Source organism: Pan troglodytes, chromosome 15 (assembly GCF_028858775.2).
Source record: "Pan troglodytes isolate AG18354 chromosome 15, NHGRI_mPanTro3-v2.0_pri, whole genome shotgun sequence".
NCBI lineage: Eukaryota > Metazoa > Chordata > Mammalia > Primates > Hominidae > Pan > Pan troglodytes.
Window position 1 is genome coordinate 34,686,229 of NC_072413.2, and position 19,460 is coordinate 34,705,688.

The following is a 19,460-nucleotide window of genomic DNA, read 5'->3' on the forward strand; positions in this document are numbered from 1 at the left end:
TAGTTATATAACCAATAACAGAAATATGGTTGGACTATAACTCACTCTACACTAGAATGTAAGCTCTATGAAGCCAGGAGCATTGGTGGTTAAATATAACCACGAATATAAATATTTGCCTCACTGAAAACCATTCATTCATTCATTTGTCAACTATTTATGGAGTACCTACTGTACCAAGCACTGCAGCAGACTTTGGAGATACAAACCCTATCCTAAATAAAAGAACTTGACAAGTTGGCCAAAAATCAACACACAAAATCAATAAGTGATCAATTTACTGAATCACTAATTTGCCAAAGTTACCAAATGCAATGATTTACCAAAAACATGTTTCTTTTAACTATTTCTAAAATTTGCAACAATTTGTATAGGATTGTTTTAGTTGACCAGTTGTTATTTGCTTTTTATAGCAGCATTTTAAGGAATAGTTATTTTTGTCAAAACTAAGAATAATTTACTCTTCTTATGAATAAATTTTATTATATATTTAATTGACAGATAATATACATGTTTTTAAGTGGTATAATGTGATATTTTGCTATAGGTTTGCATTGTCGAATGATTAAATCAAGCTAATTAACATACCCATCACCTCACATACTTATCATTTTTGTGGTGATAACTTTTAAAGTCCAATCTTTAAGCAATTGTGAAAGATACAATTCATTATTATTAACTATAGCCACAGTTCTGTGTAATTAGATCACTGAAGCTTATTCTTCCTAGCTCGCTGAAACTTTGTACCCTGTGATCAACATCTCCCCTTTTCCTATCCACCTCACTCCTCCGGGCTCTGATAACCACCATTTTACTCTCTACTCCTATGAGTTGAATATATTTTATAGTCATAAAATATTTAATGTTTATACACAAAATTGTAATTATTTTCTGTAGAAATATCCAGCCTTAAATAGATTTCTTTTTAAAGTCATTTACAGGTTTGTCAACTACTTAGCACTTACACGATTATTTTCTGTTAATTTTAATTAATATTTTAAAAATTTTAATTTCTGAGAGTGATAGTGGCCTTAGTATATGATATTATTGCTTCATTGTTTCCTAGTTCTTTCTCATTTTGCCTATCTTTTAGCATTTTTAGGATTTTAAACCAATCTTTTAAAATCTTTTTTTGGTTTTTGCAAGTTTAGAGTTATGGTAATATATAAATCAAATTTGAGGTTTTATCATTCATTTCATTATGCCAATTCCTCTGATTCTCCTCACTTCTTTTATGCATTTTAAACATATGTGCCCTTTCATTTCAAATCTTTTGGTGCATTAAAACCAGGTAAAAATATCTCAATTTCTCCTTGTTAGAAAATAAAAACTGAGCATTTCATCTTCAGCTTCTACTTCTAGTTTCTGTGGTTTTCTAATTTTTTCAAATTATAACAATGATTAATATTCTTTCTGTAATTGTTCAGTGGCTGGTGGACTTAATTTTAGCCTGTAGCAATTAAAATTTTAAATTTCAGCATGACACATGGAATGAGATTGTTTCAATTGACTTAGAGTTTTTCCCTATCTTTCTAAATGTAATTTACAATTTCTCTTCCAGCACTGTTATATTTTTTCACCAATACCTCAAATGGCAGATCAGCCTTGATTTTATATTACTAATAATTAATACCCTAAATCTCTGTAATTCACATTGATTTGGTTGCTCTGAAGCCTTCTTTAGTAATTTCATGCTTAGGGAAATAAATATCAGAATTGGGATACTAATCTTGAATAAAGTTTTGATTACTGATTTCTAAATACCCTTTCCTGAACAATTAAATATATACTCTAAAAGGCTAAACCATTTTATCACTCTTAGCTATTAACAAATGAACCTCTTTAAAATGATATTATGAAGGCAAAATTAAAACCAGTCAACTAAACCTTCACAGAAATCGTCAAAAGCTGTTAAAACATTCTATCCAATAGAGTTTGGTGTTTAATTTATAAACAGAAAAATAATCTACTCTGTTAAACTGGTACCTCGCTAAATGTGGCAAAGTGTTATTTAGAAAACTGTATTTTAGCAAATTATTTTTAAGTGACTTGGAGTTAAAAATAACATGATCCCTGCCCTCATGGAGTTTACAAGCAGTGGGGAGAAGGGCATTAACTCAGGAATCACATTTGACAGGTTTATGATGCCATCAGGGCACAGCCTGGTGGAACTGACCTCATTAGGGAGGGCAGGCCTGGGGGAGTAAAGTTGACTGGGCAAAGCTGGAAGATAGGAAGAAAGAGAAGCTTAAGCAAGGCCCAGGTCCTAAAACATAGTGCAAACGAAAGAAGTTCTCTACAACTGCAGAGTGAATGAATGATTGGTTGTCAGAGACTTAAGATACTCTGAGTACTCCTTCACAAGACAGTCCTCCTTGAAAGCTAAGGGGTGCTGCCTCATTCAGAGTGTGCCTGGAAGCCTGCCCAGCCAAGACCAGCAGGGGACACATCAGAGTGTCATCTCACCCACCCTCAGTCCTGCCTAAAACTTTTCCTACAAGTGGATGTTGAAGGAATGTAGAAAACTTTGGGGCTGTAGACACAGACATGGTCAACCATTGCTAGTTCTTCAAAAATGAGCATTCCTGGAGAATAATATAATTAATTAGGCTTTACAGCCTGGCATGGTGGCATGGGCCTGTAGTCCCAGCTACTTTGGAGGCTGAAGCAGGAAGATCCCTTGAGGCCAGGAGGTCTAGGCTGCAGTGAGCTATGATCGCTCCACTGCGCTCCAACCTGGGTGACAGAGGGAAACCCCATCTCTAAATAAATACATAAATAGGCTTCACCTTAGCCCAACAGAATGTCAGCTCTCCAAGGACTCACCAACTCCAGGGTTGTTTTCTCAGTATTTACCTCTCTGATGAGGGACATGAGAATCTCTTTGGGTGTTGTCCAAAACCGAGTCCAGGAACCCACCCCAAACCCACAGAATCAGAATTTTAGGGCATAGGAACTGGGAAAATGCATTTTAACAACCTCCCCAGGTTATTTTGCCCCCTAAATTTTGAGAACTGTTAGTATAAATGCTAAATAAATAAAACTTGAAGAGAATATTGTGGCAGGGTTTACCAGCTGGGGTCTGACCTATTTCTTTGAGAGAATTGTTCAGTTTCACTCCCTCCCTCATATTGGAAAATGTGTTTTGGGGCAAAGGTCATCACTGTTCTTTCCCTTCCTCCCCCTACCTGCTCTAAGTATTAGGTATTATCTCCTAATACCTAGAAGTCCTCTCCAGGAGCTGAGTTCTGGGCTCCATGGGTCAGCATGGATCTACCTTGGCCACACCAGGGTTTGGAGTATCCTGGGCCTCAGATGGTTCAGAGCCATAGCTGGGCTAGGAAGTCCCCTTCTACACGCCTGGGCCCTCCTTTCTGGTGTAAACCCATTTCTTGCTCATCTGGGTGACTGTGCTGTCCCTCAGGCATGGAGAGAAATGTCTGTGCCTTCATTCTTTGTGGGCTGTGGAACCACCCCCCGCAGCTGGCCAGTCTCCTTTTGTTCCTTAACTGCCCCTCCCACACAACTCACCCTTCACAGAATTACGTAAACATGAGATTTTGTGACAAGAATTAAGTAAACATGAGATTTTGTGACAATTGTTTTTGGTTGAAAATGGTGTTTTGCTGGTCTCCTCATGCGTCATTGCCCATAGGCCTTTGGAGTTGGTGAAGAAACTTTGAAGCCAGAGAGAAGGAAGAGTAAGGACTAAGAGCTCAGACTCTGGGTTTGCACAGACCTGGGGCCTGCACTGCTCTGGGGCCTGCACTGCTCTCTCCCAGAGCTGCCATAGAACTTGGGAAAGCCATCCAACCTCTGGGCTCAGTTTACTCACCAGTCACGTGTGAGGAAGAATAATCTCTCCCTCCTGTGACTGTTGTGAGGACCAAATGAGACAATTTTTGTAAAGTCTTGCCACACAGCCCTCAAAAAATGTTAGGTAGGTTTTACTATTTTTGTTAATAAATGACGTTTTCTGCCAGATGCAAATAAACATTCATGAAAGAAGCCAGGGTTTGTTAGGGATTGTCCTCCTTCAACAAGCCATGGGGAGAGACTGCCGCAATGTCACCCCATATTGTACACCAATTTTGTTTTGCCATAGGAGGAGGGGCACTTTAGAACCCGGCCATTTCTCAAGGAAAGGAGCATAACAGAAGCACAATTGAAACTTTCAGACTCTAAACAGCATGAAAAACCAGATTCTATAAAGCATAAGCATCAGGAATGAATTGAAAAATGTTCAGATTTATATTGTGGTTATTCAATATATAGAAATTGCTTCTTAAAATGTTTAAAATTTTGAGGGAAGGAAAAACCAAGTCTAGAAAGGTCTTCAGAGCCTAGAACTCTAGTCCAATGGGAAGACCATTTGATAAGCCTCCTCTGCACACCTCCACAGCCTTCCTTCTGAAATATGCACCAAAAACTTGTTCTGATATCTTTCCAGAAATCCCACCCCAGAGAAATGACCAGAAAGCCAAAAGTAAGAGAAATGTAATTTTCCCCTGAAGACAAGGAAGTGGCAAATCCCTACCATTTAGAACACTGTGCAGAATTTCAGGATGTTAATTTCAGAGATTCACAGCCCTTTGTAGCAGCCTGTGGTTGTTTGATAAACATTTAAAAAGCACTTTAATCACAGGATACATACCCTATACAAGAGAAGATTGATTTCCTTCAATGGCACCATCTCTCAATAATCCAGGATTAAAATAGAATAAGTTGTATTTCTTGATTGTATGTGAATGAGCTCTCACTTTGATGTATACCTTTGTGGGTGTGACTTATTTTCCGATAATTACATCTCAACTGCTACCTCTTGCTTGTATTGAGAATAAACAGGTAGCTAAATTGTGGTGGAGACACAACCTCAATTCTTCATTCATTTAACTAGATTTCACTGAGCACTTACTATGTGCCAGGACTCAGGCACTGGGGATACAGAAATAAATAGGAATTTGGCCTTGCCCTCACATGTTACATAGTCTAGTGTTGGAGACAGACTGTTTTCTGATTATTATAATACAATGAGATATGTGTTCACAAAAGTGGGCTGATTCCTCAGAACTTATTTTTGACAGCCTTGCCGTAATTTTACCATTTTTCTGTCCATTAGGCACTTTTATCTCATTTAATCTAATTTAATCATGTGAAACAAGTATTATTGTCCCCAGTTTATAGCTGGGGAAACTAAGGCTTAGCAAGATATATAACTTGTTCAGGATCACAGAGGTCCATCTCTGTGACATTCATGATTGCGGGCTGGTTGAAAAGAATTGTTAATCTATGTTTTGAATTGCTTGCACAGCAGCTCTGTAGCAAAAGATCCCAGCTGAGTTGCCAGCTATTTTGTCTTTGGTCCAGATAAATCCAAAGCACCCTGCTATCTGGAAACTTATGAGAATATTAGAAAAGCTCAATGCTGTGTTCTAGAGAATGGATAAAGTCATTCCTGGAATGTTGGTATTTCCTTGGTTGTTTGGAGCTTTTCACCATATGTAATAATGGATCACTGACCGGCATTAAATTTTACCAATTTATTCATTCAAGAAGTATTTTTTGTACACTCACAAAGTATAAGGCACTGGAATTTGTGCAGACTTGAATCCTACTCCCAGGAAGCCAGTAGTCAAGCAGGGGGGTGATCAAGTGTACATAAATACAAGAGGAAGAAAGGTAAATTGCTCTTCTGGTTTAGGAGAGGAATTCCTTCTAACTAGGACAGCAGAGAGAGCTTAATGGGGGAGAGAACATTTGACCTAGGTGTTGAAAGAGAGAAGAAATTGGACAACCAGGGGTGGGAATGAAGAGAAGACTCCAGAGTGAAGACCCATCCTAAGGGAAGGCAGGATGAGGAGAGCATGAAGAGACAGGGAAAATGGTGAGTCATTCCACTTGGGTGAACTGCGATGAAGCCCTTTCCTAGAGTTTCCTTGGGACAGAAAAAGTAAGGTTCCTTTTTTGAAGTAGACACTCAAAGCAGGAAGCACCCGCTATGTAGATATTCGGCTCAACTTTTGAAAGAGAAAGGTTATACCCAAGTAAATGTTCCAGGTGAGAATACTGTCATCTAATTTTATAGCAATAAAGTAAAACTTTCAATGATACTGAGAATAATAGCTTAATGTACAACCAATTTTCACTACTTGTACCTCCCTTTTTAGAATGAACTATCCTTAAAATCACCTGCTTACCTCTCAGGATATGTTAAAGAGCTATTAGATGACCAGAATGACCTGAAATATCTTGAAAAGAGTTATCAGCTGCGTGCGATGGCTCACACCTGTAATCCCAGCACTTTAGGAGGCCAAGGTGGGTACATCTCTTGAGCCAGGAGTTTGATACCAGCCTGGCCAAGATGGTGAAACCCTACAAAAAATACAAATATTACCGGGCATGCACACGCCTCTATTCCCAGCTACTCCAGAGGTGTGTGCACGCCAGGAGGCTGAAGTGGGAAGATCCCTTGAGCCCAGGATGTCAAGGCTGCAGTGAACCATGATCACGCCATTGTACTCCAGCCTGGGCCACAGGGCAAGACCCTGTCTCAAAGAAAAAAAAAAAGAAAAGAATTGTCCGAGGCATCATTCCTTAACAGCAACAATATGAAAACACAGTTAACATTTCTTTCTGTGTTTTAACGTACCAATATCTTTACCCATACAGTTATCTATATTGTACTTACCTATACCTCACGAATATGTGGATGAAATTTTGCCCTTAGTCCTCCACATTCTTCTCCTTTGGAAGGTTTCATGAGGAACGTTTCAGAAAGGAATAATTAGAAAGAAAAATGTTATATCTCATGTTGTTTCATTTCACATATATAATTTTACAAATTAAATTTATTCTTGTCAACTACCTGGGTCTACTGTAAATCACTTCAAATATTAAAAATATGATTGATTGTGACTTGGTATTTGCCCCATTGGAAAAATATATGGAGGCATTAAAGTGGGACAGAAATCATATACAATTCTTTCTGGCCAGTGGCTATGCAATTTTCTGAAGATTTTGAGCATGATCATTAGGCAAAGACAGTAATATAATGGCCCAGTACCCTCCCTGAGGCCTGATGTGAAGTCCAACTGATAAGCCTTGCTTATTGAGCAATGAAGGATAGGTATCTACTTGCTATATGAGAACATCACTTTACCCAGATTAAATTAACAGTGACTAATTGCGGTTATTTCTAACTTTGTAGAAACACAGGTTGGATTTAACAGATGAGTTTCATCATTTGATAATCCATGCCTTCATTATAGTATTTGGCAGAGGAATTTTTGGTATCAATTGTAGAAAGAACAGTAGTTTGAGTAAAAAGTTGTATATGCTTAGCTTTTAAGTAAAATGAAAATTAAGGTAGACAAATTAATTTTGTGAAAAAAACTAAAAATGTAAGTTTAGAGATAAAAATAATTCTTGGGCTTGAAAAGTTGCCTAGGGAATTTTTTTTTAATTCTTGAAATTTAAGATATGATGCAGAATATGTGAAATTAGAATATATAAGTAGAATGCGTGAGGGACTGGAATAAGAAGAAAGAATTTGGAAATGTAGAAAGAGAAAACACAGGAAACTGACTAAAGTGGTTACATCTTGTAGGCGATCTGAGGACTGGCAGAACTAGGGACTAGTGGTAGCCAGTGGGCAAAAGGGACTTTTAAAAAACTGTTTGAATAGTTCATCTTTAAATTCTTTTAAATTAAAAATAACTTTCAAGGCATTAGTCAAATGTTTTTAGTATTTGTAGTGTTTGCCTTTTAAATTATTATTTACTATGTGCTTATCTAAAATCAATTTTCAGAAGTTGTTGGATAATAAATGATAAATGAAAAATTAAATACACAAAACCTTGTAAGAAGGCTATGGGAGTAGGGCGGGCTGAGGGGGATTTTAAAAAAGTATTTCTTTGCTCTAAATTTTTTACTCACCCCTTTTTTATATACCACATTCTAAGCCTCATAGAATCTCTCTGTAGCTTTCATAATTTCAGTTTTACCCAACTCATCTACCTTATAATTATGAATATATGGACATAATTAACTGAATCACTTAGAGAGAGAAAAAAATACCCTACTTAAGGCTAATTAGATGGATCATGGATGCCTGGAAGACTGCATTTCAATAAGGTGAAAAACTTTTGATAAAAATTTAATGAAGTTTCCAATTGACCACAGAGAATATTGATAAGTATTCACTCCATGCAGATTATTAAATTGTATTGATTTAGGATCCCAAACTCTAAACACTGCTGTTGCCTCCAGAGGAGACCTGATTGCACTTACATGTCACATTCATAAAAAACATGGTGCACTAATTGGGAGTCTCCCGCCATCTGCACACTTGCTTCCAGGCACACATGAAATGATCAATGGGAAAGCAGGTCAATCCAGGCAGACTGTGAGTGAAATTAAAATAATAAAATGTCTAAACATTTAACTGCAAATAGGAAATCTTTATACTCACCCACACCCTATTCTGTAGCATAAAGCTAAGGCACAATTATTCATATACCTCAAGTAATTTGCAGGCTCCATACAAAATCTCATTTAAAATAAGAAATTGCTATTTCTGCACATTTATTCTACCAAATGCCAGCTAATTGCTGCAATGGCCATTATAAAGAATAATTTTCGCTTAGTGAAAAAAAAAAAGGAATGAAGAGAACATTTTCTGGTTTTGTTCCACTGCGAAGGCTCTATTCAGTGAATACTGAATGCACAGCGTTTCACTGCTACATTTATTATGCTGAGAGGTCAAGTATTACACAGCATCTTGTATTACGCTTTGCATGCTAAGTATTTCACTTCACAAATTGACCCTCCGGTGTACTTACTACATAATGCTTTAAAAACCCAGCTAAAACGCAGGACAATTAGCAATACTTTCACTCCCAGTTAACAATGGGAACACCAATGTAGGTGATTGCATTTACAGTGTAGCTTTCTTCACAAAACATTTTTGACACATTAAGGTGCTTTGGAATTGTGCAGTACCAGTCCTCTCTTGTGAATGGCTTTCCAGCATTTGCAGAGAGAAACAGTTACTGTATGTTAGAGCTTAATTGAAAAGAATTCAGCCACGGCCTATGAAGCACCAATTAGGGTGATATTATATCATAAAAAGCTGTAATATCCATTTTCAGACTTGTGCATCAGCCAATACAAAGTAGGACACAATTAAAAAGGTATACAGTTTAAACTCTTGAAACTGTTAAATTTAATTAGGAGTTCAGTATGAGAAAAAAAAAGTGTTGTTGGGGCGGTGCATGGTGATGGTGGCAGAGAAAAGGAAGTTCTCTGTAGGGCTGGAAGACCAGCAGGCATTAGCAGCCCAGGAGGACTACGTAAGTTGGTCCTTCCTTAAACCACCTTTAGTTAATGTAAGTGTGGGGTGTTTACTTTGCCCAGCGACTAGTTTCTGAGGTCAGATGAATATTCATGCAAGTTAGAAAGTGCTGCTTTCCAGTAATTCTGATGTCTGCTGACATCTGAGAGGGAGAGAGTGCAGAACCTGCTCTGGACTAAGGAAGAGAGAGTATAGTATTGAAGATCTCTTGCCCACACAGTTCAAACACAATTAAAAGGGAGTTAAGTGCATGCTTTTCATGAAGAAAGACAGAGATAATTGTGAAATAAAATGGGCATGGCCAGATTGGTGTAAGTGTCTTTGCAGGCTTGGCCGTGAACGTAATATTTAAATACTGGAACCTGCATGAAATCCCACTTTGAGGTGGCAGCCGGCAGGTAATTATCAGTAAAACAACATTATCAAAGTTCTCGTGCATAGCATGTTTGACTGACTGGAGTGCTTCTCCTTACAAATCCCGCTAATATCCATTTCAATCTGCTTTAATATGTTCACAAGTTGGGGCTTATTTTGAATTCCACTGGGTAAATGAGGACAGCACACTTTGAATTTACATACTATACACATTCCTTTCATTTATAAAGGGTTTCCAGTGTATTTTTAGAGGAAACTGCTAACCCAGAATAAAAAAAAAATGCCTCCACTATAACTAGAATGAAAATAAAAAGCTCACTTATCTAGTCTATTTATTCCATTTGAAGTTATATGACAGATCTATAAAAACAGTCTGTATTTTGTTTGAAAAAGAAAAAGTTATTTTAATAATTTACCAGTGATAATGCAATTTTCTAAGGGGATTTTTAAAAAACCGTCTGTGTTTGAAAAATGTCGTTGGAAAAATTATTTCTGATCTGAGAAGGTCTCTTTTCAGTCTATAAGTTTACTCCAGGCCTTTTTAAATTTCCGCCTCTTTCCAGTCCAACAAAGAAACAGAGCTGAACTGATATTTTATTGATGAGATAAATTTGAGTTTGGGATGATTTAAAACCAGATACTTCATGTCCCTTTCTTTCTCAGCCAACTCCTCATGACCTTTAAAATATGAAACAGAAAGGCGTATCTCATTGAAGATCCTAGGATGCCCCACTCTTAAACCCACTGTCAGTGCCAGATAATTCAGAAGACACAATCGTTACCTTGGCACACTATCTGACACTCACCTTCGGTTTCCAATTCGTTATATTAATTTAGGATATTAATAAAATTGTGATAGGTACCATGGAAATCTGCAGGAAGATTACATTAAACTTTAAAGGCTGTTTTTGTTTCATTGGTTGAACATAAAACAAGAGGCATATTTGTACTGGGAGATTCTGCCTTTGAAAACTGGGTCAGTTAGCAGACCCTAAAGTGGGAGTGGCCTGAAGATGTTTTTTCTTGTAACGAAAATGGAGCCAAAATGATAAAAGTGATTAACGTAAGAGGGATTTCAAGGGATATGAACGTGAAAGGTTTTAGATAATGCTCAAGCAATTGCATAGAAATTATACATTGAACAATCTAGATTCTAGACCTTTCTGTCCAATCCCTTTTCTGTTATCCTTCTTCCTAAATGAACAAAATGGGGGAGGGTCAGTTTGCAACTTTAAAAAGCAATTCAGTAGCTTGTTGTATTAAGATTCTTCCTAAGCAACAAGATGTTTTTCAACTGTTTTCCTAAGTTCATTTCTGACTAATGGTATTTCTGGGATTCTCACCCTCTGAGGGGGCCAAGAGAATTAATTAGCCTGTGTGGTCTGTAACTGATTTGATGATGAAAATTGCTGCTGAGGTGTCAAAGACCTATTTTTATTCTTTTCTGCAGGAAGAGAAATGTCTCTTCCTCCGCTAACTGGTTCTATCAAAACGATACCAAATGGCTTAGTTATCAGTACCCTACTTTTCCCTCCATTGTAGCATTTTGTCTTCTTTGTACCTAGAGCTCACTATACCAAACTGCTGAAGAAATGCAGTAGTCCTCCCTTATTCTTGGCTTAGCTTTTTGTAGTTTCAGTTACCCATAATCAACCATGGTCCAAAAATATTAAATGGAAAATTCCAGAAATAAATAATGTATAAGTTTTAAGTTGTGAACCATTCTGGGTGGTGTGATGAAATCTTGTATTGTCCTGTTTGGGACATGAATCATCTCTTTGTCCACCCTATCCACACTGTATAAGCTACCTGTCTGTTAGTCACTTAGTCAACTAGGTTATCAGCTGGAAAAAACGTAGTATATGTAGGGCTTAGTACTATCTGTGGTTTCAAGCATCCACTGGAGGTCTTAGAACCTATTCCCCATAGATAAGGGGGGAACACTGTAATCAAATTTTAATTTACTATAAATCCCCAGGGGTCACCTATTCCTATGCAACTCTGAACCAATAGGAAATGCAAACAGGTGAAGTGAGCTAGGTAGGTGTAAGACAGCAAAGGGTAGGGCCGGGCATGGTGGCTTATGCCTGTAATCCCAGCACTTTGGGAGGATCACGACGTCAAGAGACTGAGACTATCCTGGCCAACATGGTGAAACCCCATCTATACTAAAAATACAAAAAATTAGCCGGGCATGGTGACGCGTGCCTGTAGTCCCAGCTACTCGGGAGGCTGAGGCAGGAGGATCGCTTGAACCCGGGGGGTGGAGGTTGCAATGAGCTGAGATCATGCTACTGCACTCCAGCCTGGCGACAGAGCAAGACTCCATCTAAAAAAAAAAAAGACAACAAGGGGTAGGGAAACTCTGGTGAACTAGACAATGCAGTTACTTAGCTCCAGAGATTTTGGTCATGCAGAAATGTGATTTTAGGGTTGTAAGATCTTAGAGTTTTTTCAAGAGAAGCCAGAAGTAAGTGTGTGTGAGAGAGTGTGTGAGTGTAAATGTGTGTGTGAATGTGTGTGTGTTTTTCCCTGATTTTTAAAATATTGTCATCAAAATAAAACATGTATGCTCCAGATTTGGCCCACAGGCTACTAGTTTGCAATTCCTAATATAAATCATTATCTTCAAATGTGTTTTAAGTTTCCTTCCTTATATTCATGGACTTTCATTTTAGCAAGGTGAAGTAGCTTGCATTTAGCAGGAATTAAACTCTTAACTACAGTATAGAGCAATGTTGAGCAGGCAGGGCAGGTATTTCTTTTGGTACATGTATCTTCTTAACCACCTGAAATTAAACCACCCGGCAGGAAAGTCCTGTCCTATCTCAAGACACAAGGGTAGCTTTATTATTGTTGTTATTTGCTCATAATTTTAATTATATTGGCCAGTATTTATTGATATGTAAGTTGATTTGTGACTTTGAATATGTGTTTTTATGTATGTCATCTGACATAAGTCTCACAGCATTCTCATCAGTCAGAATGAGCTGGGCGATACTGCAGTAACAAATTGCTCAGAATCTCTGTGACTTAACACAACTAAAGTTTATTTCTTGCTCCTTCTGTGTGTCCAACATGGGTAATCAGGGTGGCTCTGCTCATCTTTGTCACTCAAAAACCCAAGCTGAAAGTTTTATCTCAACAAGTGTTTCTGTCATCACTAAGATAAGAAAAGAGAGGGAAGCAAATCACATACTGCTGCTAAAGCTTCTGACCAGGAGAAACACACATAACTTCTGTTCACATTCACTGACCCTAACATTTACTTAAATGAACAAATGCCTGAAAATATCATTTTTAAATAAAAGAAAAAGAAGAATAATTAGGAAGGACATGCTTTACCAAATATCAGAAGATATTATAAAGGCTCTAAAAACAAATCAGGTATTTGCAGAGGAATAAACAAATCAGTGGAACAGGACATAGAACCCAGAAATAGATCCTAATATATATGAGGATTTAATACATGATGGAAATGATAGTTCAATTCAGTAGGAAAGGTGATTGTTTTAAAAATAGTATAGAAAACTAAAGTTGAACTCATATACAAAAATAATTTCAGATGGATTAAAAACTAGACATAAAAATAAGAGTTTTTCGAGAATGTATGTATATGGGTAAGTCTCCATAAGTAAAACAGTAAACCTAGAAGCTGTTAAAAAAAAATGTAAAAGAAGCAGGCTTGTCCAACCTGCATCCCGTGGGCCACTTGCAGCTCAGGACAGCTTTGAATTTGGCCCAACACAAATTCATAAACTTCCCTAAGGCATTATGAGATTTTTTTGTGTGTGATTTTTTTTTTAAAGCTCATCAGCTATCATTAGCGTTAGTGTATTTTCTGTGCAGCCCAAGACAATTCTTCTTCCTATGTGGCCCAGGGAAGTCAAAAGATTGGACACCCCTCACAGATTTAGATATATTAAAATATGTGTGTTTCACATAATAATAAAAACCAGACAAGTGATAAATTAAAAATATTTTAACACAGATGGAAAATACAATATTAATATATGAGCTCTTCCAACATACAACCCAAAATAAAAAGAAAACAACTCACGAAGGAGCAAAGCTGGGTGGCCTACAAACTTGTGAAAAGGTGTATAAACTTGCTAGTAATTAGGAAAATGGAAAATAAAGTAACAATGAGGTTTAAACTCATCAGTCTGGTAAAAATATAAGTGTGATAATATCCATTTTGGTATGGCTACTGGAGGAAAATGGTGTTCTCATTGCTGTTGGAAATAAGAATTGTTACAATCCTTTTTGGAAAACAATTGGGCAACATTTATTTTGTTATTATTGTTAACTTGTTTAGACATTAGGATCTTGCTCTATTGCCTGGGTTGGAGTGCAGTGGTACAATCATAGCTCACTACAGCCTTGACCTCCTGGGCTCAAGTGATCCTCCCTCCTCAGCCTCCCGAGTAGCTGGGACTACAGGCATGTGCCACTATGCCTCACTATGGGCAACGTTTATTAAAATTAAATATCCACGTTTCTTTGACTCAGAATTTATACTTCAGAAAATCTAACTTATAAAAATGAAAGTCCCAGTACACAGGGACACATGTGCAAGGGAATTAATCTGAGCATTATTCAGTGTAGCAGAAAACCGGAAACAAAGTAAATCATAATACAGCCATACAATAAATGAAGTAGAACTGTATTTCCTCGTGAAAATGAAAAATCTGGGAAAAGAGTGTATAATATAAACCTGCTTTCCAAAAAAATGGCCCCAAAATTCTATGTGTGGGAATGTATATAGATTTTTTATACATATATATGCTTAGATAGGATTATACGAGCATGCATTTTTGAAATACTTGAAGAAAAAAATAAAATACTTGAAGATACATGCTAGTTTTGTAGCATGGGTTGTGGCAGGGGTGGGGCAGCAGGAAAGGAGATGGGGAGGGAGGAGGTTTGCCAAAAGGAAAAAGAAAAAAGATAGTTTGCACCAAAAAAACCCAGCATGTATGCTGTAATCCCATCTATTCATTAATGCAGTGCTTACTTGACTATGATTTAGGCTTTAGATTGAGGAAGATCAATCGCTTATCCCAGCAAACACTAGGAAGGACTTAAATTGTTGTTAACTACCTGATGTCAGGTGCCTCCCAGAGGTAGATGACATCCATGTAGGCAGGCAAAGCTTCTCAATGCTCATAAAAGGATACCAGCTTCGCTGTGTATTTTTGGATCTCCAAAGTTTATGGCTCTGCAATCAACCAGACTCACTCTGTCCCTACTCTTCAGATTCTTATCAGAGAAAATAACCTCACACTCCCCATTAGCCACATGGGCTGAAAGCTATGCCAGTTGGCTGTCTTCAAATAGGAGAATGGCCTCATCATAGTGGCTCTTAGCTAATAATTTTAATAATGATGGTTTAACTTAGGTTTTCTTCTAATTGATAGGTCTGGCAAACCTATCTGGGCAAAAGTTTGTAAAAGGAACAAACGACTTGTTTCACAGTAATGTAGACTCGAGAAAGCTGTTGAACCTGGTTGCAGCCTGAAAGTTTTGAATAAATAATAGTCTTGCTGTAGCTACTAAGGAATTGTTCTTCTTTAATTATGGACTTTGCTATCCCTGCAGACCATTTTCAGCCTCCAGTCAACCACATTGTAAGCACGGGGACCTTAACCAATGAAGAAAACCATTTTCAAAAGTTCGAAGTTTCCTTTCTTAGTGCAGATCATTGGGTGTCTCCCAAGGCGTCTCACAGGCTGCCCAAGGTTCTAAAGTAGTGCACAAGCCCAGGGGGGAGTTCATGGCTTTCTGATTTCTATCACTCAGCCCTTACTATGGACCTAAACTTAACAGCTAAGCTAATGAGACAGAGAGAACATGTGACCAAGTCTAGTGCCAGCCCTACAGCATACACTCAGTGACTTGAGGCAAGTCACTTTTGCTCTCTACAGCCCAGTGTTCTCATGTATACTCCAACACAGGATCTCAGGGAACCCTTTTCTTTTGTTTAATAGTACTTATACAAATTTGTAATTATATGCTTATGTGTACGATTGTTTAATTGCCTATCTCCTCCACTAAAGCATAATCTCTATACAGATAGGGACAATATACTATATACCTAATGCCTAACATGATGGCTGGCACATATTCAAATTCAGTAAAAATTTATTAATTTAATTAATAAGTAAATATATAAAATGAGAAAGATGAGTTCAAATATCCTACCAGCTCTAACAGCATATGGTTCTCTAAATGCAAAAGGCTCTTATTTTTAAAATTAGGTCATAATCTTCCTTTGCCCAAACATCATTGAGTAGATTAAGTGCCTAAGTGAGCATGGCTCTGCTCTACATAATTACTCAAAAAAAAAAAAAAACTTAACCTATTAATCATAGTTTCTACTAAGGTTTGCTTGGTCCCATCAAATCTCATTTTGAAAGTTGATTTCCAGTGTTGGAGGTGGGGCCTGGTGTGAGGTGTTTGGATCATGGGGTTGAATCCCTCATGAATGTCTTGGTGCCATCCTTACAGTAAACAGTGAGTTTCCACTCTTAGATCCCATGGGAGTTGCCCCGAGAGCTAGTTGTTAAAAGAGCCTGGCACCTTCTCATCTCTCTTGTTTCGTCTCTCTTGACATGTGGTCTGTATGTGCTGGCTCCTTTTCTTCTTCTGCCATGGTCACCAGATACAGACGCTGGTGTCATGCATCTCGTATAGCCTGCAGAACTGTGAACCAAATAAACCTCTTTTCTTCATAAATTACCCAGCCTTAGGTATCCTTCAAAGCAACACAAACAGACTAAGACAGTCCCATATATCTGAAAGCATTGTAAGATGCCATTTCACCCATAGCTTTGCCTCTTAGCTGAACTACCATTTATGCAAGATAGGTGTTTGTTGTGTGTCCTAAAAGATTTTCAATCTCCCTTGCTGTGTTGTTCCTGGATCTTGAAATCCTAACAGTAATTGAAACATAGAAAGAAAAAAACTTAGAATTGTCTAGTCCAGTGATTTGCAAACTGTATTTTAGCAGAGGAACCCTATTTTGCAAAAAGAAATTTTATATAGAGGCCCAATATTTCCATTCAAAAATGTATGTCTGTGTAAATAGATACAGTTTGGAGGGAGGGAAGGAAGGGGGGGAAAAGGCAGGCAGGAAAAAGGAAAAGATGTGCCCTTGTTGATGTGAGAAAGGGAACTGCAGAGCCCTCCCCTGCAGGCTTTGCCTCGACCTCTCTATTGGGCCATACTCCCCTCACTGCCCTCTCCACCTGCCCTGCCTGCCCTATAGTGCCCTGTAAGGCACCACTAAGACTAGTAGCCTACGAACAGGTTGAAAGCCACCAGTTTGAATGACTGTCTCCTTTTAACAAAAGGAAACTAAGCCTTGATGACTGAATCATATTCTTTAGTATTCCAAATCCTTCCTTCAAAAAGTAAATTGCCTTCTTTTTGTTTCTTTTTAGATTATTCTGTACAGCCTTCCCCGAAGTAATTGCATACAAATCAGATTATCAGTCAGTGTTCAGTATACTCTTCTTATAATTAAACCACCATCATTTAACTTTACTCATAAAATTTTATTTGAACAAAACAATTTTTGAAAATATAAAAATTTCGTAAGCACTGCTTTCCTGTTAGATACAAAATTTATTTTAAAAATAAATAATTCTATTGACCTTTACCATCACATGGCTAAATTTTACTCATGTTTATTGTGAAGACACAGAGGTGAATTAGAAGAGTATATCATTATACATTGTCAAATAAAGCGAAGGTTTCCTTATCCAAATAGAGAGAATATATATGTGATTACTTAAGATAAAGCAAAAGCTATTTCTACCAAAGAACAAACATGCAGTTATTGATCTGGAATTGGCATGATTACAAACTACTCTGCAATTCTTCCTCTCCCCAATTAAGGTGTCTCTCTTGAACTGATTGAAAGCTGTTTGATAAGTATACTTTTTTCAAGATGGTGTGCTCAGTTGGGGGTCTTTTTATTAAACTGAAATTCTGTCATTAGCTCTGACTAGCACCAGCTGCTGTATAAATTCTGTGTTGACGTAGACCTCCATTGGTGTTCCAAATATTGCAGATGAATCTCTCTCTGCCTCCAAAATCCTCAGTCATGCAGTATGAATAATTAACATCTGAAAATGCAGAACAAAAATGACTTTTATTAGAAGACATGGTACTGGGATCACAATTCCACCTTAACTCCTCAGAACAATGAACCAAATAGGACTTTAGCAGTTAAACAAAAGTGTTTCTAAATCTCTCTATATTATGTTTTTCCCTGTACCTGATCAGAAATGTTAATATTAAGACACAAATTAAATGTTTTAGTCATACAGCAAAGTTAAAGACAGAATCCAAGCGGCAGCACATTTTAACTAATGTTTTTCTGAATGTTCTAATTCCAGATAAATTCAAAGCATTTAGGACTCATGTCTGCCATGATTATTCTTTCTTCTAAATAGTTCATAATCCATCACTTTTTTTTTTTTTTTTTTTTTTTTAGGACGGAGTCTCTCTCTGTCATCCAGGCTGGAGTACAGCAGTGGCACCATCTCGGCTCACTGCAACCTCTGACTGCCAGGTTCAAGCGATTCTCCTGCCTCAGCCTCTTGAATAGCTGGGATTACAGGTCTGCACCACCATGTCCAGCTAATTTTTTGTATTTTTAGTAGAGACAGGGTTTCACCATGTTGGTCAGGCTGGTCTCAAACTCCTGACTTCGTGATCTGCCCTCCTCGGCCTCGCATAGTGCTGGGATTACAGGCGTGAGCCACCAGGCCCAGCCAGTCCATCACTTTTAAGAAAAACCTTTCCTATTCATTAATCTAATATTATTTCTACAAGATGTATGGTATAAGTACAGCACAAAACAGTTACATGAAATGTCTTTATGGAGTTGAACTTATAAAAACATCTACCTGGTGTGGGAGATGTGCCAAGTGGGACTTTTCCTTAATGTATTTGATAGATTTTAGCAGACAGATTTTAAACTTGTCAAAGGACATTGATAAACTTGAATCCATGAAATGATGCAATACATAAAGATAAAATATGCCATAATAGTACAGTGGCTAAGAGCAAAGCATTCTGGACATCAATTTCTGGGCCTCAGTTTCTCCATCTGTAAATGAAGATAATATTAGTATCGGGCTTATGATGTTACTTGAAGCACTAAGAGATCATGCATGTGATCATTAGCACAGCACCGTGTATTTGTTTTCTATTTCTGCATAACAAATTACTGCATACTTGGTGGCTCAAAACAACTACTACTTATTATCTTACAGTTTCTAGGTAAGGGCATGGCTTAGATGGGCCCTTTGCTTAGAGTCTCACAACACTGTAATCAAGGTGACACCTGGACAGTGTTCTCATCTGGAGATTTGACTGAGGAAGAAACCCCTTTTAAGCTCACTCAGGTTATTGGCAGAATTCATTTCCATGCTGCTCTAAAACCAAGTATCCAGGCTTCTTTCTGACTGCTGGCTAGAGTTTGCCCAAGGTTCCTCACCATGAGAGCTTCCTCAACATGACTGCTTACTTCATCAAGCCAACAAGGAGAGTGTCTGGAGTGAGTCTACTAGCAAGACAGCATCTTACATTATGTAACACAATAACAGGAAGAACATCCCACCACTTTTGCCATATTCTGTTGGTTAGAAGCAAGTCCCAGGTCCTGCCTACACACGAGTGAACACACCAGGAAGCAAGGATCCCTGGTGGTCACCCTAGG

General features: G+C 37.7%; 1 protein-coding gene and 1 long non-coding RNA gene across 4 annotated transcripts in view; one reads left to right on the forward strand and one right to left on the reverse strand.

Moving 5' to 3' along the window:
• The window catches only part of LOC129137059 (uncharacterized), a 171,757-nt gene that overhangs the window by 132,950 nt on the left and 19,347 nt on the right, over positions 1-19,460 (forward strand). Inside the window, exon 4 of one of the 2 annotated variants that reach the window (XR_008539214.1) lies at positions 18,231-18,659. The exons of the other annotated variant lie outside the window; for it this stretch is intronic. This is a non-coding gene — a long non-coding RNA (uncharacterized LOC129137059). Of the gene's footprint in view, positions 1-18,230; positions 18,660-19,460 lie in introns of those variants that run through there. 2 annotated transcript variants of the gene reach the window in all.
• The window catches only part of SFTA3 (surfactant associated 3), a 40,757-nt gene continuing 38,474 nt past the window's right edge, over positions 17,178-19,460 (reverse strand). Inside the window, exons 3-4 of one of the 2 annotated variants that reach the window (XR_008539210.2) lie at positions 18,646-18,848; positions 17,179-17,859 (exon numbers count right to left, since the gene is read on the reverse strand). Coding sequence is in view for 1 of the 2 variants with exons in the window: in XM_003952476.6 (XP_003952525.1) it covers positions 17,836-17,859 (24 nt within the window). In the remaining variant the exon portion in view is untranslated. Of the gene's footprint in view, positions 17,860-18,645; positions 18,849-19,460 lie in introns of both variants that reach the window. The other variant, XM_003952476.6, reaches the window with a different exon arrangement.